Genomic DNA, 24,734 nt, shown 5'->3' with positions numbered 1-24,734 from the left:
GCATCATATGGGCTGAATGTCAATCCCTTTAGAACCAAGCAATTAAATATCTACCATTTCTATGAAGTGTTGAGGAACAACTCTAAATCCCTCCATCATCCAAGAACTATGCTGTTTTGTCTCTGCTTTTTGAAAGTTATTCATTTCTATCAAGTATAACAAAATATTTCACTTATTATTTCCACCTAATGTATGATCCAGCTTACTCAAAACAAAGGAAGGAACCCTAATTCTCATAATACCATACCCCCTGTAAATATCTGCCTCATTTCACCCTAATTTCATATAATATTGGCATTAAGTCAGGCCACACACGGGATTGTCTGATGTTTGTATGTTGACTTTCCAGCACAGTGGTTCTGACTTTTGTTGAGTCATGGGGTTCTCTGAGAATCTAGTGAAAGCTACCATCTTTCACAGCAAAAACAAATTCTCAACTGTGCCTAATTTTGCACATAATTTCAGATCACCTAAGACCCTCCATTCATTGATAGAACTTAAGAATCATTGCCTAATGGTAGTTATGAGTGCCATTTCTCCTTTAATCTCTGATAGTATTTATGGATTACTAGCATAAAACAATAATCTTGTGTCATTTTGTCTTCCTGAACTACTTTAATTTAGGAGTTTTTTTTCCTCACTGTGACTAAGAATAAAGGCATTTAGAATAAGCCTTCCAGGATTTATTTTATAACCCTTGGCTCAGAATTCAATTGGTAACTGATCTGTGCTTACAACCACATTGACACTGAACAGGCCATTGTTCTTAAGACCTACTGAGGTCAGCCAAGCCCTGAGCACATATAAATCTCCATAGTTTCCACTTTACTACTGGACATCTAACTACAAAGCAGAGGCTAAAAATAGATCAAGCCTAGTGTTTTCATACATTGCATAGAATTGCATTTCTAAACCCAGGGGTTTTAATCAACACTTTTCATAATCCAAAGAGATGTTTTATTTAGCAGGCAAACGATATTCCATTTTGAGAGAGCAAAAACACAACCTAAAGGAATTCTGAAGATTTTGAAATGTTCAAAGAATATTATCGGCACCTGTTAGCTCTAGGTCTAAAAAAAGAAAAACTAAAATAACCCCAGAATTAGATTGACTTTCTTTTCCTTTACATTGCATTACACAAACGAAAAAATATTGGCATTTTCTTTCCTCTCTTGTTTCTAGGTCAACATTTCTGGTCAACATGTTTCTACCAAGAAGTTTGAGTTCCTCAAACATTAAGCCATTAATGAATAGCTACCAACTTACCAACCAGCATAAATATAGACATTGAAGGAAAGAACATGATGGGAAGCTGAGTGTAGAAAAATGATTACAGTTCCATTTCCTGTAAAAACCTTACTATTTGAGGCTTTTTAAAGCTGAAATGGCTAAGTCTTCGAAAGATAACACAGAGTAAATGTTTTCTGAACAAAATATAAAATTGCTCGAAGGTTTAATTACTAATGTTTAATATAATATATCCCATTATAAATAAATAAGAGCATTACACATGTGGTTAAAAGATTTTGCTTAAAATTAAAATAATTTGGGGCACCTGGGTGGCTTAGTCATTAAGTGTCTGCCTTTGGCTCAAGTCATGATCACAGTATCGTAGGATCGAGTCCCGCATTAGGCTCTCTGCTCATGGGAGGCCTGCTTCTCCCTCTTCTGCTCTCCCTGCTTATATTCCCTCTCTCACTGTCTCTTTCTGTGTCAAATAAACAAATAAAATCTTTTTTAAAATAATTAAATTAAATTAACATAAAATTTAGCAATAGAGTTGAAGAAGTAAAAATCTCTTTAAAATACAAATGCATAAAATGCTATAGATTCTTTAGCCCTGGTGAAATGAAGGAAGTACACAAGCAGTTACATTAACATCTTCTATAGACTCAGCACAGACAGTTCATGAACATGGATATTTAAAATGTAATCCTCCTCTATTAAAAGACAGCTGCTTTCCTAAACGGGGTTCTTAATGTTCTATGGAACATTCTTCAGAACAAAATGATGCTGTCACATACACATGGTGTTAATTCCTCCCAATTTTCCTTTGGAAGGCAGTTCATTTAAAGCAAGGGCTAAAAGAAATTAATTCACTCTACTGACAATATTTCCATATTTACAGCCAAGACCAAGTCCTGGTGAATATCCCATGAAAGCGAGATTGCAAAATGATCCTGTTCCATTTTAAATGGAATTTCATAATGTGGCCATCAGACATTCCAGGCAAACCCCAGCAGACCCTGGTTCTGTTAAACAGAGCACAAGCTCCCAGGAGGTCCCTGTCAGTACCCAAGAAACCACAGCCATAGATCAGGTGCTGCTTAAACCCAACACAGATTCAGGAATTTCTGCCTTCAGAAACTACCCTCATTTCTATTCATACAAACCACTGCACTATTCCCTCAATAACTTCTTTAACTTCCAGAAAGAAACCCTTTTCTAGTTGTCCTAACAGATATTTTGTGGGCTTAAATTTTGTAAGACTTAAAATTATGTTATGTTGATAACTAAGAAAATGCAATCTATGCCAGATGCTTTGGAGAGGCGGAATGGAGGCAGCAGGTGGTTATTTACTGTATATCCCAGAAATGTTTACATTTTCAAGTTCAGCAATTCCTTCTGCGGACTACAGATAGATTTTTAATAAAATCACGTGAATCTTGCAAGTGTTTTTTAATCGCCATGAAACATTTCATTATGGATACCAAGAAAATAAAAACTGGCTTGGGCTGAGAAAGTAAGCATCTGCCCAGCATTCATCAGGCTGGAACAACAGACAGAGAAGTCAATGGCAAAGTTCATAGGAAACGTTTCTCCCAGGGACGCTGCTGCTAAAAAGGGTTGTGATAACCTTCTTTAAGAGACTACAGACTCGGGACGCCTGGGTGGCTCAGTTGGTTAAGCAGCTGCCTTCGGCTCAGGTCATGATCCCAGCGTCCTGGGATCGAGTCCCACATCGGGCTCCTTGCTCTGCAGGGAGCCTGCTTCTCCCTCTGACTCTGCCTTCCACTCTGTCTGCCTATGCTCGCTCTTGCTCGCTCTCTCTGACAAATAAATAAAATCTTAAAAAAAAAAAAAAAAAAGAGACTACAGACTCACTGAGAAACTTTCTTCTCTAATATCAAAGATGATCAGTAAGTTTGCTGTTTGAAATTTTATCAGCAAGAATGAGACATTGCCTGGATGACTCCAGTTGCTGTTGACACAAAGCAGCCACCTCAGTTCCCAACCCAGGGGTTGAGGTCCACATTAAAGGCTTCTGGATAGAACAGTCCTCATTTATCTCAATTTCACTGTTTCCAATAGAAACAGGACCCTGGGTTTGCTTTGCATACCAGACGTGCATGTAAACTCCTAATATAGTAACTCTCTCTTTTCCTCTGCTGTGTTGTCTCCCTCACTGCAATAGGTTAATACATCTACTTTTATCAGAATACAGGAGTGTTCCTGGTATTCTTAGGCTGACTGAGATGGGGCATGGTTGTGTAAAATGCTCTAGCTAAAGAAAATATCTGCTAGGGCGCCTGGGTGGCTCAGTGGGTTAAATCCTCTGCCTTCAGCTATGGTCATGGTCCCGGGGTCCTGGGATTGAGCCCCGCATCGGGCTGTCTGCTCAACGGGGAGCCTGCTTCCCCCTCTCTCTCTGCCTGCCTCTCTGCCTACTTGTGATCTCCGTCTGTCAAATAAATAAATAAAATCTTTATTAAAAAAAAAAAAGAAAGAAAGAAAGAAAGGAAATATCTGCTGCCTGCCTGAACAGTGGCTCGGAATTCTAATATTGGCTCTCAGATACCGAAAAAGGAGAATGCATCTCTGCTGTAGTTTGGGTGCCTGTGACCTGTGAATTTTAAATTCTATACTGGCTTCCCATCTAAGTAGAAACATTCTGAGGGCCAGGAAACCCGCTGTGAGCGTTGAAATGATATTTTCTGGCTCTGCTGCTACTGAATGTTGAAATCAATCTGAGGCAAAACTTCCCTGCTTCTAGCACTATCACACTTGGCAATGAAAGCCAGACATGCCAGTGTGATTATGAAGCTCTCTATGAAACTCAAAAGGTAAAGTGAAACAGGTACACATAAGTCCCAGGTCTCCCAAATACATGGCCTCACTCCATATCTGACTTATTTTTCTTAAGATTTTATTTATTTATTTGAGAGAGAGAATAAGAGAGAGGGAGCGAGAGGAGAAGCAGAGGAAGAGGGACAAGAAGACTGCTTGACCAAGAGTCAAGTGCTTAACAACTGAGCTACTCAGGTCCTCCACTCCACACCTGATTTAAATGTAGGGCCACCTGACCAAAAAGAAAAGAAAACATGGTGTAGGAGGGCTTTTCGGAGTGTGGCTTTGAGCTAACTGCTAACTGCTCAAAGCTAACTGCTAACTGCTTTTGACATACCCATGGGAATAGCCATAATCGTAGGCTGAGGCTGTCTTCCGACTGGCTGCGAATGCATGGGTGGATTCAGCGGCCCGGGAGGCCTGCTGCAGGTAGGAGGCAGTGGACGCCTGGCTGAAGGCCTCGGATTCCTGGCGGTGCGCAGCAGAGGAGCGGGTGCTGTAGGCCGTCGAGCCGTGGGTGTAGATGGCAGAACTTTTCTTCTCCTCCTGGTACTGGCTCATGGTGCTGCGAAGGTCCCTGTTACGGTAGCTGCTGTCATAGTGCTGGTGGAGCCTCTGATAAAAGGGCAGAGACATGGTGTGCCCTGGAGGGAACCAGGTGACCTACAAGAAAGCAGCAACTTTTGAGTGAACTACTAAGAAACAAGGTATCTAAATCAATATGTAAAAATAGATACTCTAATCTTTTCCAAAGAGCAAATGGAAAGGATGTGAAGGTTAGCTTAACTGGTTACTTAACAAACTTTCTACTTCATAGCCCACATAAGCCCCCTACCACCACTGAGCCACCTACTTGTGTGGGTTTGGTTTTTTGGATTTTGTTTTGATATCTAGGAGGTCTTTACAAAGTTTCCCTAGCCTAGCTATTGTGTTTTTCCTCAGACCTTTCATAATGTGTATTTCAATTTTTCTGGCATTTCATCCTGATAGGGACTTCATCTGGGAAAATATGTAATGATGGAGAGTCTGTGTACAGCCAACGTGGTTTTCATTCAAGAAATAATTATGAGCACTGACTATGAGCCTGGTACCATTCCAGCACAAGAAATACAGAAATGAGGGGCACCTGGGTGACTCAGTGGGTTAAACCCTCTGCCTTCGGCTCAGGTCATGATCCCAGAGTCCTGGGATCAAGCCCCACATCGGGCTCTCTGCTCAGCAGGGAGTGTGCTTCCTCTTCTCTCTCTCTGCCTGCCTCTCTGCCTACTTGTGATCTCTGTCAAATAAATAAATAAAATCTTTAAAATTAAAAAAAAAAGTAAAAGAAATACAGAAATGAATGAAACAAACAAAATCCCTGCTCTGATAACCTTAGATAGAACTTTTTATTCTATTGCAGGTGATGGTCAATAGAGAAAATATGTAAAAGGTAAGATACAACAGAATGGGCTAAATGCAACAGAGAAAAATAAATCAGAAAAGGGACGGGGGATGCAATTTTAAACTGCCTCATCAGGGATGGCTTCTGAGCATCAAAGTGACGTCTGGGGGAAAAAAAAAGTGACATCTGAGCATAATAATATCGGAAGAGTGCCTGTGATGGAAGACCATTGCAGACACTAGGATGTGTGCATGCATGTTGTACTCTAGGTGGTGAAGTTCAATTAGGCAGTGAAGCTGTAAGGAGTGAGCAGGGTGCAGGGTGGATGTATAGGAGATGTTAGGGGTGAGGGAATGGTATAGGGTCTGATGAGCAACTGTAGTGATTTTTTGTCTTTCACTGTGAAAGGGCTGAAAAACCCATCAGAAGGTTCCAAGCTGAGACTTACTCTTCCTTATGTATGAAGGATAGACTATTGAGGGGAAAGAATGAAAGCCAGGAGACCAATTAGAAAGAAGGCTGTTATGGGGGCACCTGGTTGGCTCAGTTGTTGGAGTTTGCAACTCCTGATCTCAGGGTTGCGGGTTTGTGTCCATGAAACAAAGAGGGGTGAGAGATGGTCCTGAGAATTTTCTCCTGAGTAACTGGAAGATCGAAGTTGCTATTAACTGAGATGGGCAGGAGTGTAAAAAGCAGAGTTAGGGATGAAAGAATGGGAGATGGGTTTGAAATATTCTGTAATTGAGATACCTGCTAGACATCCAAGTGGGATGGTAAGTTGGATTCATGACTTTGGAGCTCAGGGTAAAGGTCCAGGATGGACATATACATTCAACAGTCACAAATATATAGATGGTACATAAAGCCAAAAAACAGATGAGAAGCCATAGGACTGAACGCTGGAGTCTGCTTATATGGTTGACCCTTAAACAATGTAGGGACTAGAGGTGCCAACCCCAACCCAACCCTCACAGTAAAAAATCCACAAGTAACCTTTGATTTCCACCCAAATTTCACTACCAATTGCCAACTGTTGAATAGAAGCCTTACTAATAAAATAGACAGTGGATTAACACATATTTTGCACCTTACATGTACTTTATACTGTATTATTACAAGGTATGCTAGAGAAAAGAAAATATTAATAAATCAAAAAGAAAATGTCTACTGTACTGTACTATATTTATTTTTTTAAATTGCATATAAGTGGGCCCATACAGTGAGAAAATAAAATATTAATAAATCAAAAAGAAAATATACTCACAGTACTGTACTATATTTATAAAAAGAAAATAGTGTGTAAACGGACCCATGCATTTCAAACCCATGTTGTTCAAGAGCCAAATATTATCCTATAATGAACTCTCTCAAATCTCACAAACACTTCAAAAGTGTATAGCATCAAAACAAACTATTTGCTCCCTTAAAGAATATGAAGACTTCTAGGCTTCTTACATGAAGAAGTACAAAAGTCAGTCATACTGTAGCCATTTGTATTGTGAACTTGAGCTAATAGTTAATTGACAACCAAGGTAAGTTTGCTTAGCACAGGAAGGCGAGGCTTCACATTGTATGAGCTTCTTGAATACTGTATCCACAGACAGAAGTCCATCAGCCACATTGCTAACTTACCTGGATGCAGTAATAGTTTTATGAAAGCCCCTCCCCCAATTTTTAATGCTTCTGTGGGTGTTCTGAAATGTTCTTTTTAACATTTAAATTACATTTAAACATTCAAGTAAATAAACATAAATTACATTTTAAAATTTAAATATTAAATTTTATAAGCAAAATTGTCTGTGGGATAATCAGTTTTTCCAAATCTCTTTTTTGATTATTTTAAATAAGGAATGACTCCTTTTAAACTTGTCATGTTTTTTGTCAAGTTTAAATCTACTTTTTATTTAAACTCTTTTAAAAGCCGGTATGTATTCCCTAGAGAAGAAAATCCAGCAAACTGCACTCCAGAAATATTTATCTTGGGGCTCATGGAAGATATCAGTCTACATGGCATTTCCCAAGAGGAAAAAAATAGCTACTAGCAAGCAACTTTGCTTCAACCCTTAAATAGATTGCTTCTTCTGTTCTAAAACATACAGAAATAATTACCATATGTAATGAATAATTATTAGATAAATTTTGATAAAACAAAAGGATTATATTATACTAATACAGAAGTATGCTAAGCAGTTATAAAGATAATAGGTAAGTTTCTTTAATGATACATAGTACATCATAACATGGCAAATATTATTTAAAGGACATCCAAATAAATCATGAATGACCTTCCTATGCATTATGTTATAAACTAAGTTCATATATGCTAACATGACTTGAAATGCTGTCATTTTCACAAAATAAAATGTTTGAATATCTTTCCCCAATGCTACTTCCTACTCTATTTATATATTCTCTCCAAAATATTTATTTTTCATAGTACTTCATATTGCAGACACATCCATAACGTATTACAAGGGCCTGGCTTTAAGCCATCAGAGATGGTTGTCACCACTCTGACCTCTGGAATGAAGGTACAGCTACCTTCTTCTTTCTTCATCAAGTAAGTGAAGATTATCCCCAACACATAACAGTTAGAGTATGTTGGGAAGAAAGATGATTTGGTTGTCTTCTGTTCCTTTAAGACCTGCATTTCCTTTCTGAACACAATTTGGGAATTTTGGAAGAAATACAAATTCCATTATTGTAATCCTGATATGATACTTTTGTATAGGCATTAGAGGTCAAAAGCTGACTAAAGTCATTCACAGAAAATGTTAACTTTAGGTCATTCTGTGGGTCTCTATGTTGCCACTGAAATATTATTTAACTATTTCCAAGTTAGAAATATCATAATCCACTCTCACACTATCCACATGGCATTGCCAGAACAAAATCACTGAATTAGAAACTCGGGACTTCAGAGTTAATTTACCTCCTTTTGGTCTGATTTATAATCAGAGACTATTGTAGGCATATGGAAGATAGAAAACACATTATATCCTGCCACCTCATCCATTCCAGATTTCAGCCAAACAACAGAACTATAACTTGGAAAGAGTACTTGGACTCACACTTACAGTTCCATGATCCCCTTATGGTTCCAGGAATAGTAGCTTAACTTAAAAAGAACAGTGTGGATGTGAGAGGAGAGCTGTGCCAGCGAAAACTGGCACCCTGCTGCTTTTGTCTTCCTTCCCAGGGGCTCCCCTTTGCTATTTCTCTGCTCTTCTGACCTGTTTCTGAGAAAACCACTAAACTCACAAGATAGAACCACACGCATGCAATGCTGTTAAGCACATCAAATATCAAGTGCATTCTTCTACCTCAGTGTCACACTTACCCCTGCTCAAAGGAGTGGCGGTGGTGGAAATGCTCTGATGTGGCTGTGGAGCTGGATAGGAGAATGAAAAACCCACAGCGGTTGAATAAACCCCCACCCCCCAAAAAAAGTGAAGAGGCAGGGCTAAAAGCAGGACCCGGGGGACCAGTTCAAAAATAATGCATGTGGTCAGGCAGTAGAATGTCAGAGCCACATAGCCAGCCTTTTATGGCCAAGGAGGCGGACAAATATAGCAGCAAATGGGGAGGGGAGTCCTAACGAGAGAAAGAAAGAGGCACTCACAGGTAGCTGCCTGCCTCAGTAATGTAATTACCTTAATGCCAGTCAATGGGTCTGCCCTGATTAAACCGAATGTAGGATTTTTATTTGGCTGTAGGAGCTAGTTTCAATCTCTTTATCACTATTTACAAGTGTAATGGAAAAAGTAATTTGTGGTTGAGAACTAAAAATAGGTGTAGTAATCTGACTCCCAAAATGGACTTCATGGAATTTTAATGCCAAGATATGGCTCTGGGTGTGCTATTCGTAACACATGTACAGTACATTTAAAAGACACAAGGTGAAAAAAGAACTTGAGGCTAACTAAAAGAAAACAAGCTAAAAAATGGGTTACACATGGTGGTGATTTTGGTCTGACAATACAGTCACTGTTTCTCTATTATCAGGAAAGTTTTCAAAGTCATAGTTTGTAGCTTGAGTATTTGAATCCCTTTACTCATTAATTAAAGCCCTTGAGAAGCAACACATTTTATCTTTCCTAAGTTCAGAGTAGGATCAATATGTCTAACAGGAGATTCTCTTTCTTTGCTTTTCAGACTATGTAACAAATTAACAGGTGGTATAACCTGGTGGTCAGAGCCTACATTTTGGAGACCGACCAGAGCTAGATTCCTGGCCATGGATGGCACTTAGTTGCCATCCAACCTCAAGCAATTTATTTCTCCTTCTTACACTTCATTTTCCTTCTCCACAAAATAATATCGAAAGTATGGGAATGCTGTAGAGATTAAATGCAATAATGCACTTAACCCAGTGACTGCCCCATAATACTCTGTGAACATCAACTATTATTACAGAAATAATTTGAAAACTCATTGTTCAGTTTATACATATTGAGCTGGTTGCTTATGTTCTGACATGATATTCCAGCAATATTACCTCAATTGAATACAGATCACTTGTATCTGTCAAAATACTGAACACACCCAATATCACAGTCTACTTTATAACTACAGTTAACTACAGTCTACTTGATAACTACAGTTAACATGGAGACACTGTGATGAGCACTTCATACACACCTTTATATGTACTTTATACATACCTTTTACTTACCTCACTCAATTCTCATGGTGCCCTGCAAGCCAGGTATTATTAGCGTCATTAAACAGCCAAAGAAATCAAGGCTTCAAAAGGCAAAGTCATTTGCCAAAGATCACACAGCTAGTAAATTACAAGTGCAATTCATTCAGTCCATATTTGAACACTGAATCCCATGCACTTTTTTTGGTGACACTTCATTTACAAAGAACCTAGATATTTTGAAATGGCCTTTAAGCACAACTGAAGTCTCCATTCATAACAAACAGCAGCTTCTGAGCTATGCAAACTTTGCAAAAGAATATACTCCACTTAGTTTGATGCTGTTTCCTGGTAATATTCAACTTGGCATTTCTTCATCTACATATACCTTCTATGAGTGTGGATATGGACATTTTAGCTATTTGGAATCCATTTGAGAGTTTTCAAAGCTTCATGTTCCCCAAGCATCCACTTGTTCTCTAAACATCTAATATAGAATGGTAGTGCTTATGAGTTTTATCTACCACGCATTGTAATGGTTCCCACTGAGCTGTTTCTATATAGGACATGGTAAGTTGTTTCAAATCTTCTCAAAGCAGAAGAGAAGAAAAGAAAACAAAAATAAGTGATATAAATCATAATACCAGCTAATATTTAATAACTACTTGCTATATTTCAGAAATTAATACTAACTGTTTTATAATACCTTATTTGAACAACTACACATAAAAACATTTTATGGATTATGAAGTCGAGACTTAGAGAGGCTGATATTCTTAATATCACACAACTGTATGTGACAGAAGATTTAAATGTGACAGAGGATTTAAACTCAGTTTTGTTCAACTCAGGACATAGTCCCCTATATATCATACTATATTGCCTTTCAACAATTTAAGTGTGTGTCTGTATGTGTATATAGAGAGATTATGTGCCAATGTCCATTAGAAGTAAGAACTGTTACTAAAGAATTTCAGTTTTGCTTCCTGTTTAAAAGATAATCATTAAATCAATAAAATATTTACTGAACTTTTGATCTGTGTTAAGAATACAACATTAGAGAAGTGCACACACACTTGTGGAAAAACTAAAATAGTATCATTTATTCACTGACACTCAGGGTCCCAGTGAAAGTCAAACAGTTTATTTCAAACAAATATGTAATAAGATTTGACAAAAAAGCATAAGCTAGACCCAGCTTAGTAAATTAAGTGATCTTTCTGCAATAGCATGATCTGGATTCAGCCTTTTTTAACAACATGCTTATCTAAAATACAGCTCTGCAGATCACACACCTACGGTGGTATACTGCATAATTAAACTAAAATTAAAAAAGAAAAATTTAGCTGGATTCATAAAAATCAATTATTGTGATTCAATCATGATTCCCTTATAGATGAACAATCATTGTGTCAATCACTCTGATTTAATCAGAATGCCCTTACAGATGTGTGATTATGCTCAAAACTTAATGGAATGCTAACCAACTATTAATTTCAAATTTCCCAGGAAACCATCTAACAGAAAATAGTTTTAAAAAGCATTTAATGCATAATGTTTAACAGCCAGTGCTCCATGCAATGTGTGCCCTCCTTAATACCCATCACCTTATACATGAACAATGAATTTTGGAACACTAATGATGTACAGTATCGTGACTAACATAACATAATTTTAAAAAACCTAAAAACAAATAAATAAGCAAAAAAGCATTTAACTGTAAAATCTGGAAATTAAATACTTGCTTTCAGAATCATATCTTTTTTTTTAAGTAATTTTCAAGTAGATACAGGGGCGCCTGGATGGCTCAGTCAGTTAAGCATCCAACTCTTGGTTTCAGCTCAGATCATGATCTCAAGGTCACAAGATCGAGCCCTACATCAGGCTCCACACTCAGTATGGAGTCTGCTTGAGATTCTCTCCTTTTCCTTCTTCTCTCATTGCTTATGCTCTCTCTCTCTCTCTCTCTCTCTAAAATAAAGAAATAAAATATTTTTTAAAAATAAAGTAGATACATTCTCTCTTCAAATTAACTTTAACAGTATTAATATTCTTGGGGGTGCCTGGCTGGCTCAGGCAGAGAGCATGAGATTCTTGATCTTAGGGTTGTAAGTTTGAGAACTACATTGGATGTAGACATTACTAAAACAAACAAACAAACAAAAAAAAAACCTGTTTTAATTTAAAACAAATAAATAGAGTATTAACATTTTTACAAATGTGAAGTGCTGAGTTTCACGAACAGTAGTTTATCCTAAAAGCCAAAACAAAACAAATATATAAATTATATTAGCCACTTAGTAATTTTCCTTTTATAGTAGAGGAAATAGTAGCAAATCACTAGTCTATATATGAGAGAATAAACAAAGAAATCTTCTTTAGAAATGCAATGCAAATGAAGCAAAAACTAAATTCCAACTGAAATCAAGAGATTTTTTTTTAAAGCTGCTGGTAGTAGTTAACAATTACAAAACATGCACCAATATATGGAAAAAGAGCATGTACTGAAAACCTACTATGTCAGGCACTATGCCATGCCTCAGGGTCCAGGAGTGACTAACTCATGTCCCTAAAGTAGACACTGTGCAGTTGGGTAGACAAAGGTGGGTGGTTACTTAAAAATAATCATGGCATCATGACATAAGGTAATATTTGCTACTTTACCCTCCACGGTTCTCCAGCTCTACTCCCTGCCACTTCCCTTCTTGCCTTGTGAAATTCCAAAAACAGGTAATTGCTTGTGCCTCCATAAACTCCAGGTATCTACTCCAGTTCCCTCATACCTGCTGTTTTCTCTGCTCTCCCTGTCCCTGTCCAGCACATGTACATTACTTCACTTCCTTAATTCTCATTCCTTTAAGCCTTCTTATCCTAAGGCCATCTCTTCTGGAAGACTTTCTTAATTCCACTAGGATAGGAAGTCTATAAAACTATATTTAATGCTTGTGTTTGCTTTTCTGTCTCTTGTACTGTGAATTACTGGAGGGCAGGAGAGGAATCTTTTGTCTAAGTACTCCCAGTACCTAGCATAGCTCTTGGCACAAGACAGGCATGAATAAATAATTGTCAAATAAAGAAAAGTAGGAAATGTGGTACAGAAAAAATCCTCAGGACTAAAGAACTACTTAGAGGTGGAAGCACATAAAAGCAGAGTTATGGTGGCCAACTAACCATTGATTGGCTGAGGGCAGGGGAATTGCTTAGGAGCTGGGTTCTAGGAGTGGCTAAGTCTCTAAGCCCAGAAGCCTACCTGTGCCTATCGTCCAGTCAAGGGAACTTTAGATTAGTATTAGAAAGCAAGACCCCAAAGCCCATTTATTTTCTTTTTTTCTTTCTTCCTCGGCCTCTTTCTTTCTTTTCTTTCTTTCTTTCTTTCCTTCTTCCTTTTTTTTTTTTTTTTTTTTTTTTTTTTTTTTTTAAGGATTATTTATTTGAGAGAGAGAAAGAGAATGGGTAGGGGGCAGAGGGAGAGAATCTCAAGCAGACTCCCTGCCGAACACAGAGCCTGATGCATGCTCAGTCTCACAATGCATGAGATCATAACCCAAGCTGAAATCACAGGTTGGTTGCTTAACTGACTGAGGCACCCAGGCACCCCCCCCCAAAGCCCATTTTCTAACATTACTTATATCCACCTAGTTTTCTGTCTGTCTACTCACAAATAGATGTCTAGAGTGATACTCAGCCAATGTCAATACTAACTCCCAAATAGTGTGGGTTTTTTCTTTTCTTTTTTTTTATAATTAGTGTCAAGAACTGTGAACATATACAATGGGGTATTATTCAGTATTAAAAAGGAATGAAGTCCTGATACATGCTACATCATGGGTGAGCCTTAAAAATGTTATGGTAAGTGAAATCAGACACAAAAGGACAAATACTGCATGAGGTACCTAGCGTAGTCAAATTTACAGGGACAGAAAGTAGAATGGTGGTTACCAGGGGCTGGGGGGAGAGGGAATAAGGAGTTAATATTCAATGGGTAGAATTTCAATACGGGAAGATGCAAAAATTCTGAAGATCGATAGTGGTGATATTTGCACAACAATGTGAATAAACACAGAAAAATTAATAAAAGGAAACCTCATTTAGAATGGAGTCAGAAGGCCACAGGGGTTGGGGGGAGAGTTCTCATGCCATTCCAGCTGAGGTCAATTGCAGATCCCCCAGAAGAGATGCACCCTGCAAGCCTTAGCTTCTACTTTACTATTTCATCAGGAGGAAGGAAGGTTTTTCTCTTCCCCCTGCAACAGCCCAGTCAATTCGAAATTGTCATAACTCAGCCAATGAAAAGCCACTATACTTCAAATACCCAGTTCATGCCAATGAACTTTTAATTTTTTTAAAAGATTTTATTTATTTATTTGACAGAGAGAGAGATCACAAATAGGAAGAGAGGAGGAAGCAGGCTTCCCACTAAGCAGAGAGCCTAATGTGGGGCTCAATCCCAGGACCCTGGGATCACAACCTGAGCTGAATGCAGAGGCCTTAACCCACTGAGCCACCCAGGCGCCCCTCCAATGAACTTTTTAAAAAAGATTTTATTTATTTGACAGAGAGAAAGCAGCAGCAGAGGGAGAGGGAGAAGCAGGCTCCCCACTGAGCAGAGAGCCCCATGCAGGACTAGACCCCAGAACCCCGGGATCATAATCTCAGCTGAAGGTAGATGCTTAACCTACTGAGCCACCCAGGCACCTTCTAATGGACTTTTCGTATACTTTAAACTTCTACATTGCTGTATGTCAATTATATCTCAATAAAACTGAGGAAAAAGAGTGAAGATTCAAATTCAGATAACCCAAATCCAGAGTTCACACATTTAACCAGTATGCAATACTTGCTCACACCTAAAACAATCCACTTGTGATACAATTCTGTAACTTCTTCAATTCTTCTTAATTAGTTTTACAACTGAGGCAGGCATGTATCTTCAAGTACTAATTTGGTTATGTTCTTTGTTTCCTTCTCTCTTTCATATTCTGAGAGTCCCCTCCCCTTTCTTCCTGAGTCCACACTGAAAACAGAAACAAAGATACAAAAACAAAACAAACCTTCAGACTTAGCAAATTTCAGGTACAAGCTGACTGAGCAAGCTTTTCCAAATTCTGCTCACTAGATAATATGGAGCCTAGAAAAGATGAGGCAAAAAGCATAGTAGCCACTTGTGCAGGAAAGCAAGGACCAATAGGAGGGATGCGGAGACCTCAATCCAGAAGGAAAGTGACCTTTGGAAGAAAGAAAAAAGGAGTAGAGAGAAAGACAAAGAATATATATCCTTAAAAATTGACACTTATCTTTGAAGGCATTAAGCTCAGCGAAATAAGCCAATCACAAAGAACACGTGTTGAAGGCACCTGGGTGGCTCAGTTGGTTAAATGTCTGACTCCTGGTTTCGGCTCAAGTCACAATCTCAGGGTCATGAGATGGAGCCCTGTGTCAGGCTCCTCACTGGGCGTGAAGCCTACTTGAGATTCTCTTTCTCTCTCTGCCTTCTCCTCTCATGCACATGCACACACATGTGCTCTCTCTCTCTCGCTCTCTCTCTCAAAAGAAAAGAAAACAAAACAAACCCAAGGACACATGTGTGATTCTATTTATAGAAGGTGTTTAGGTCATATTCATAGAGGCAGAAAGTAGAATGGTAGTTGCCAGAGGCTGGGGCAGTGGAGTGGGGGAAATGGGGAGCTACTGTTTAATGGACAGAAAGTTTCAACTGAGGAAGATGAAAAATTCTGGAGATGGATGATGGTGATAACTGTACAACAATGTTAATATACTTAATGCCACTGAACTGTGTGACTTAAAAATGGTTAAGATGGTAAATTTTGTGTTATGTATATGTCACAATTTTAAAACATAACTTCTGATTCCCTGTTGTTCAGTATGGACATCCCACAGTTCAGCAGTACTGGACATCAATAACCCCACTCCCCATAACAGAGATGGGCACTCAGGGAACTTGGCCACCTTGGGCAGGAGGTAGAGCATGAAGGGAGAACCATGCTTCTCTCCTCCCAAGGAAGAACTCAACAGTTCAGCTGGGACTCTCTTGGTGAGGATAGCAATAGATACACCACTATCACACCTGGTTCTCATCAGTGTGTACATACTATGTTCTACCTTGTCCACAGATAGCCAATAACAATTAATGAATGCACTGTACTTTTGCATAATAATTTGTTACCTAGTCTCTAAATATTGGACACATGGGCATTTCCAGTTATTCATCAAGACCAGAAGTCAGGGGTGCTTGGTGGCTCAATTGGTTAAGTGTCCGCCTTTGGCTCAGGTCATGATCTCCAAGTCCTAAGACTGAGCCCTGCACTGGCCTCCCCACTCAGTGGGGAGTCTGCTTGTCCCTCTCCCTCTGCCCCGGCCCCACTGCTCATGCTCTCTCTCTCTCTCTCTTAAATAAACAAAATCTAAAAAAGAAAAAAAGAAAAAAGACTAAAAGACTAGAAGGTTAGGAATTAGAAACAAACATCTCCATTTTCAACCTAGCTCTTTTATTACATCTATGTGTGCTCCTTTCAGGGAACTTTTTAACCTCCCTGGCTCTGTTTTTTTCACAGTTTCCCTAATGTGTGGGACTGGAAGAGTGGTTCTCCTTCCTTGCTGCACATTAGAATAGCTAAGGAGTTTCTAAATTGCACTCAAGCTCAGGCCATATATCAGGACAATTACCTCAAAATCTCTGGGCATGGGACATGAATATTTCTAAAAGCTCCTAAGTGACTCTAATGTGCAGCCCAAAGGAAAAATAATCTCTTATGTCTCTTTCCATTCTAAAAAGATGAAAGTGTTTGAATTAAAAAGAGAGCTATAAATATTTTGCACAAATATAGGTTTTTGTTTTCAATTACCTCCTTGGGAAATACTTCCCCAAAAAGGATCTATGAATTAAAGTGTACATTTTATGACATTGCTATTTGGAATAATGAGGTTGATCTACAATGTCATCTACCAAATATGAATGTACTCTTTCTTTATTGCCACAGCAATATTGCAATGTATAATTTTAATTTATTAGCAAGTTTAACAGAAGTGAAATATATCTATCTCAGAGCTATTTTTAAGTTCACTAAAAAGTTGTAAAACCGACATTTTTTTCAATGTCAGCTAACTATTTGGTTTTTGTCTATATGTGAGCTCTTTTGACCTTTGCCATGGAGATGATTATTTTTCTTGAGAGCACTATCAATCTGTTAATATAATAATAAACAAAATAAAATAGCTACCATTAATTGAGACCTACTATGTGTTACTATACCATGCTTTACATGCATTTTTTCACAAAATTATACAAGGCAGTTATTATCCCCAAGTTATAAATGAGAAAACTAAGGTTCAGACAGGTTAAGCAAGTTATCCAAAGTCACATAGCTAATAAATAGTGGAGCTGGGATTTGAATCCACCTCCATCTGGCTCTCAAGGACTATCCTCTTTACTGGACAGGTAAGCACTCAGTGCCTGTCCTGTTTATAGTACATGCTAATGTTTTGCACCATGTGATTCCTGCTCTCTGACCCACAGTGAAGGGTCATTTCAGACCTAGAAGTAACTGATGAATATCCTGGCCAGCAACTTGCTGTGTATGGCCTGGTCCAAAATGGTGAGCTAAGACAATCACATTCCTCTCTTAAGAATTTGAATTCGGAAATGTTGAGTGTTGATGCACTTAACAGGAGGAGCAAAAGTGAAAAAGGCTGAACAAAGAGCTGCCTTGTGTATACTGGAGTCAGAGGAGCTATAAATTGAAATGATGAGGGACTAGAAACTAGGGCTAGCAGAGAAAGATAGTTGGTAGAGAAAAAACTAAGTAGATGTGCTTAAAGAAGTAGAGACCTAACCCAAGAACAATCATTTGGCCCATGAAAGGAAAACCAGAGTCAAATACCTGAAGCTACCTCTCTTTCTGGCAGTTCTCCAGTTTAGATGCAGTTCATGTATATCCCTAACATAGGCATCCTTTTTCTTGAGCTGACTGGCCTGTGTCTCTTCTTGCTATCAAACAAGTCAAAATAAAACATCCTTTTTAATAAATTTTTGAAATACTATGGATATTAAGCTTTTATCTGTCATATTTATGATAAAACATTTCCATTTCAATTCTTTCCTTGTTTTCATTACATTTTGACTTTTATAAAAGTAGAACCATCAATCTTATAATCAGTAATACTTTCACTGGTCAAAAACTTTTATTTGCCCAAATTATAGTGACAGGGAGCAGAGAGTGACTGCCTGAATGTGGAGTAAGGTAAGAAGTGGAGTCAGGAATGAAGCTTTACAAATGGGCATGAAGAAAGTTTGGAGGTGATGGATATGTTCAAGAGCTTGAGTGTGGTGAAGATTTCACAAGCGTACACATGTCAAAACTAATGATATTTATACATTTTGAATATGTGTGGTTTACTATATACCAATAATATTTTAAACTCTTTTTTTTAAGTACGCTCCATGCTCAGTGGGGAGCCCAGTATGGGATTCAAACTCATGACCCCAAGATCAAGACCTGAGCTGAGATCAAGAGTCAAATGCTTAACCACTTGAGCCACCCAGATGCCCCTAAACCATTTTTTAATATAATTTTTTATTTTTTTATTAACATATAATGTATTATTAGCCTCAGGGGTATAGGTCTGTGAATCACCAGGTTTACACAATTCATAGCACATACCTTCCCCAATGTTCATAACCCAACCACCCTTTCCCTAGTCCCCTCCCCCCAGCAACGCTGTTTGTTTTGTGAGATTAAGAGTCTCTTCTGGTTTGTCTCCTTCCTGATCCCATCTTGTTTCATTTATTCTTTTCCTACCCCCCAAACCCCCCACATTGCCTCTCAACTTCCTCATATCAGGGAGATCATATGATAATTGTCTTTCTCTGATTGACTTATTTCACTAAGCATAATACCCTCTAGTTCCATCCACGTCATCGCAAATGGCAAGATTTCCTATCTTTTGATAGCTGCATAGTATTCCATTGTATATATATACCATATCTTCTTTATCCATTCATCTGTTGATGGACATCTAGGTTCTTTCCATAGTTTGGCTATTGTGGACACTGCTACTGTAAACATTCGGGTGCACCTGCCCTTTTGGATCACTACATTCGTATTTTTAGGGTAAATAGCCAGTAGTGCAATTGCTGGGTCATAGGGTAGCTCTATTTTCAACTTTTTGAGGAGCCTCCATGCTGTTTTCCAGAGTGGCTGTACCAGCTTGCATTCCCAGCAAGTGTAGGAGGGTTCCCCTCTCTCCACATCCTTGCCAGCATCTGTCGTTTCCTGACTTGTTAATTTTAGCCATTCTGACTGGTGTGAGGTGGTATCTCATTGTGGTTTTGAGCCCCTAAACCATTTTTCAAAACAAATACTCTTCTCTCCAATTAAGACACTTACACAATTCTATTTCATTCAACTTATTATGCTTTATCCTTGACTGGAACTCACCTGCTATTTATTGTTGTTTATGCTATGAGGGCTTAAATCAAGTTTATTTTTCTCAGTTTTAATATTCTCTTTCTCAACCACCTTTTATAAATAGCTATTTCTGTCACTATTGTTTATTACACTTGAGAAGTCATATGCTGAACCCTACAGTTTCCAATCTATTTCTATTAACATTTTTCATTCCTTGGCCAATTTTTCTGTTTTTAAACCTAATACTATCTGCTTTAGAGGTCTGGAATTTTGTTCCCTTGTGATATTTGTAATGTTTTAAAGTCATGTAAAGCACATCACATCAGGCAAGGGTGCTAATGTTAGTACACACACACACACAGTTATTGTTGTATACTTACATGAAATTTATTTCATGTAACTGTTATACACATTATTTTAACAAACATCTAATGCACTCTATATGAAAAGAGTTTAAATAGACAAAATTACTACATGAATTAACAGACTAACATACAAGATTTTATTCATTGTTCTCCCATCTTGAGCAGTAATTTTTATCGGGCTTATATATCCAAACAAGCTCTAACCTATCTGTGGTTAATCCAGCCACAACAACTACATTCTGTACCAAGAAAATTTTCATTCTGGACCTAGCGACCATACAGAAGTCTGATAACATACATCTGCTTGCGTTTTAATACCGGACTACTTTCATCGCTCACCCTCTTCCTAAGTCTCCTTTATTGTTTTCTAACACCTTGGCCTCAAAGTTCTTGAATAAGGCTTACCATTTTAACTTAGGTTGCACTGCACACGCATGACATGACTGGCACTGTGCAAGGTCATGGAAATAAAAACAGAAGGTGGCACCCTTGGGAAGTATATGTACCTTCCTATCATCTTCTTCTTTCATCTATCATTTATCACCTTCCTCTTTCATCTTCCTGAAGCAAGAAATTATCTTGGAAAAGTCCCTTCAAATTTAACTTCTGGTTTTTTGGTCTTTCAAGGATTACTGGGTAGTGCTGTCAGACCAGTGAGCTAATACCTTATGGAATCAGCACTCCACAGGATGATGCAAAAGGAGGTATTCATTATTAAATATTGACAGTCTATACAAAACAGAATCTAAGGAAAACAGAATCTATGCAAAAGGAGGTATTCGGTGTTAAATGTTGACAATCCATACAAAACAGAAACTTCTTTCTCCAGGAGAAAGAAGAACTCAGAATCAAAAGTTGTAATATACTTACAGGTGGCTGGCAAAACAGATACTGCCCCAAGGCACTGATTTCAGTGCATTAATTCTTGCTGGAAAGTGTGCAAGAGACCATAGAGTTTCTTTTCCTGGGAAAAACAAAAAAAAAAGTCAACATTTCGGGCAAATATCCCCACTCCAAATTATTAATATGATCATTTTTATAATTTTTTTAAATTTTATTTATTTATTTGACAGAGAGATAGAGAGAGAGCACAAGTTGGCAGAGTGGCAGGCAGAGGGAGAGGAAGAAGCCCAATGCAGGGCTCAATCCCAGACACAGGGATCATGACCCAAGTTGAAGGCAGCCACTCAATTGACTGAGACACCCTGGCACCCCCAATTTTATCAATAATTAGCATGATTTACCAATCAATATAGCATAGAGGCAAAAAGTTCAGGACACAAATTAGATTCCTGCTTCTTCTCTTCCCCTTGGGCAGGTTACTAATCTCTCTAAGCTTTAAGTTCCTCATCTGCAAAACAGAGGTGACAGTCATCATCTTTCACAGCAACGACTGAAAGGTAATGTTAAGAAGATACTTCAAGTGCCTGACTTATCGGAAGTACCCAACAAATAATCCATTAATTGATTATTATTGTGAAAAGTTACATTGAAAAACTTCTACTTACCAAGTGTAAAACTAATAGAGGGTATGTTTTTCAAGCTAGTTGGAAAGCAAGCAAACACACATGAAAAAGCAGAGAACAATCCAAAGTGATTTAATGTTTTTCAGTGTAATAGGATGTTAAATATGAAGTTCCTGTCATCCCAGAATTTTGGAAGATGTCCCAAAGGTTGCAAATATTAGTTGTCAGAATACCTATTCAGGATATGCTACAATTATGAAATCGATTTTGCGACCCCTTAAGATGATGTTCTGCCTCAAGAATTAGAAGAGAAGAGGAGACCAATCTCTAGACCTGAAAGATTCTAGAGAGACCAGCATACCGAATTCTTTGGAGAGAGCTGTCAGTGTTCTGTGCACGGATTCCACACATACATGGTGTGAGGAGCAGGTGGGGCTTCTCAGCACTTTGAAGGGATCAGTGACCCTCCTGCAGCATGTATTGTTGCTGGACGAAGCATGTGGCTCAACTGTTGTTTCTGTTGTAGGCAGTCTCTTCTCTGTCTTCAGGTTTGTACTGTTCTCTTTTTACTCTTGATGTTCTGAAGTTTCACTGGGACATGACTTGGTACAGATCTATTTTTTCTGTTCGAATGTGGAGTGCACTTTCAACCTGAATAAAGATTATAAAGATTTTTGACTCTCTTTCAATTCTGGAAAACTCTCAATCATTATCTCTTTTAAGATCATTTTCCATCATTTTTATCTTGCTCTGGATTTCCTATTAAATACAATGGACTATCTCAATACATCCTCCATAACTTTTGACAGCTCTTTTATATTTTTACTTTTTTGTCTCTTTGTGCTACATTTTGGTGAAAGCCTCAGTACCATCTTCTAACCCACTACCTCAAAATGTCCAAAACTATAATGGTCATTTCCTAACATCACCATAACTACCTTACAAGTTATTTCTTCCCCATGTTCCTTATCTCAGTGGCTGGCATTACCATCTGTCAGAAATCCTGATTCCTTCTTCTCTGAGGCCTACCTTCTATTAATAATCCTCTATACTATTATCAGAGCGATTTTAAAAAATACAAATCTGATCATATTAATCCCATAAGTAAGGCAGATCAGTGGTATCCCACTAACCCTTCAGAAACATGGCTTAGAGGTCATTCAGGACATGGTCTCTGCTTACCTCTTAGGCCTCATATTTTTGCCATTTTCCCTTCACATTCTACCTTCCAGTTCTTCATTCACTCAATGTGTATTTTTTAATGTTTTGGGGATTTTTTAAAAGATTTTTTTTTATTTATTCATTTGAGAGAGACAGAGAGTACAAGTAGTGGGGAGGCAGAGGGGGAGTGAGAAACAGGCTCCTCGCTGAGCTGGGAGCCCGACATGGGGCTGGATCCCAGGACCTGAAGATCATGACCTGAGCCGAAGGCATATGCTTAACAATCTGAGCCACTCAGGCACCCCCAATATGTATTTTTACTTAGTGAGTGCCTGTAATGTGCTACTTACTGTTCTGGGCTTTGGGATACTCCAGTAAACAAAACAATCCCCTAAATTTTGTCTTCATAGAATTTAGTATGCAAAATAAGCACTAAACAAAAAAAAAAGTATGTTTTATGTCAGAGATAATAAATGCAGTAGAAAAGTAAAGTAAAGTAAAGCAAGAGAAGAGAATGCTGTAGGTGGAAAAAGAATGATGAAATCTTAAATGACCAGAGATGGCATTACTGAGATGGTGGCAAGTGAAGACTCAAGAGAGCTAAGGAAGAAAGCAATGAAAACATTAGAAGACCACTGAAATCAAAAGGAACAGCAAACACAAAGATGTTGAAAAGGAAAAATACCTCCTTCAAGAAATAGCCTGATCAATATGGCTGAGCAATTAGTGAAAGTTCATTCAGTCTGATGTTTTACGGGCTTAGAGGCATTTGGCTTTCACTGAGTTGAGACACCACTGGACGGTGTTGAGCAGAACAATGATATGATCTAATCTCTATTTTAGAAGGATGAGTCTATGGCTGTGGAGACTAGAATTTAGGGGGACATGGAAGTAAGGAGACCAGTTAGAAGGCTACTGCAAAATCCAGGCCTGATACCTATACTAGGATAGTAGCTGTAGGGGTGGTGGGACATAGTCAGATTGACATGTTTTGAAGGACTTAACCAATAGGTTTGGCTAACTGCTGTTCTAGACCCTGGAGATGGTTTGATTAAAAGATTGGATGAGAGTCAGAAAAGAAAAAGAAGTGACAAAGATGAGTAAAATATTTTTGGCCTGAGCAACTTAAAGGATGAAATTGCCATTAACCTAGATGGAGAAAATGTCAGGAAGAGCAGGTTTTACAGGTAAGGTTAGAAGATCAATTTGGGAGTCTGAAATTTTAGATGCCCAGTAAACCTCCTTGTGGAGATGTTAAGTGACTATATCGTAAGTCTAGAATCCAGAGCAGAGAGAGGTCTTGGCCAAGATTCATACTTGAGATTAATCAGTATCTCAGTAGTATTTTAAGCCATGAAAATGGATGAGATCAGTTAGGGAAGGAGTATTGACAGAAAAAAGAGGCAAACACTGAATCTTGAACTACTCTGAGGAATTGGGGAAATTAGGAGGAACTGGCAAAGGAAACTGAAGAGTAGCCATAAGGAATGTGCCATGAGGAACTAGGAAAACCAGGAGAGTGAGGCATCCTAGAAAAAAGAGGAAAAGTGTTTCAAAGGTGAGGGAGTGATCACCTTATCAAATCTGTTTGAAAACTGAGAATTGTCCATGATGACATGGAAGACAAGGTCATTTGGTGACCTTGATAAGTACATGGTCAGTGAAGTGCTTGGGAACAAAAGCCTTATTAAAGAGGGCTTAAGAGAGAATTGGAGGTAGGTGACTCTTACGGAGTTTTATAAAGGACAACAAAGAAATAGGACAATAGCTAGAGAAGGAAAGTACACCAGGAAGAGGGTTTTCTGTTATTATTGTTTTTGTTTGTAATATATTAATTTTCTATTGCTACTGTAACAAATTACCACAAATCTAGTGGTTTAAGACTATATAATTTAGTTATCTTACACTTCTACCATTAAAATTGCACCTTGGATCTCACTAGGCTAAAATGAAGGTGTCAGCAAGACTATGTTCCCTTCTAAAGGCTCTAGGGGAGAATCTGTTTTCTTGCTTTTCCAGCTATGATGTCACTCACATTGACATCTTCCTATTTTAAGGCCAGCTCATTAGCAACCTTAATTTCATCTGCAACTTTAATTCCCCTTTGCCATGTAACCTAACATATTCACAGGTTCTGGGGATTAGGACATGGACATCTTTGGGGAACCATGTTTCTATCTGCTACATATTGAATATATTACTGCATACCTATTGATGGGAATAATC

General features: G+C 38.2%; 1 protein-coding gene across 5 annotated transcripts in view; it reads right to left on the bottom strand.

Moving 5' to 3' along the window:
• MYOM1 (myomesin 1) overlaps window positions 1–24,734 on the bottom strand; it is a 159,477-nt gene that overhangs the window by 129,124 nt on the left and 5,619 nt on the right. For 4 of the 5 annotated variants that reach the window (XM_059409282.1, XM_059409286.1, XM_059409287.1 and 1 more), the window contains exons 3-6: window positions 21,709–21,998; window positions 21,126–21,232; window positions 20,752–20,845; window positions 4,406–4,731 (exon numbers count right to left, since the gene is read on the bottom strand). In XM_059409282.1, coding sequence (XP_059265265.1) covers window positions 4,406–4,704 — 299 coding nt within the window. In that variant the 5' untranslated portion in view covers window positions 4,705–4,731; window positions 20,752–20,845; window positions 21,126–21,232; window positions 21,709–21,998. Of the gene's footprint in view, window positions 1–4,405; window positions 4,732–14,938; window positions 15,106–20,751; window positions 20,846–21,125; window positions 21,233–21,708; window positions 21,999–24,734 lie in introns of all 5 variants that reach the window. The other variant, XM_059409283.1, reaches the window with a different exon arrangement.

The sequence above is a fragment of the Mustela nigripes genome, chromosome 8 (genome assembly GCF_022355385.1).
Source record: "Mustela nigripes isolate SB6536 chromosome 8, MUSNIG.SB6536, whole genome shotgun sequence".
Lineage (NCBI taxonomy): Eukaryota > Metazoa > Chordata > Mammalia > Carnivora > Mustelidae > Mustela > Mustela nigripes.
Note: the sequence above shows the minus strand (reverse complement) of the source record. Positions and strands in the feature narration are given on the sequence as shown.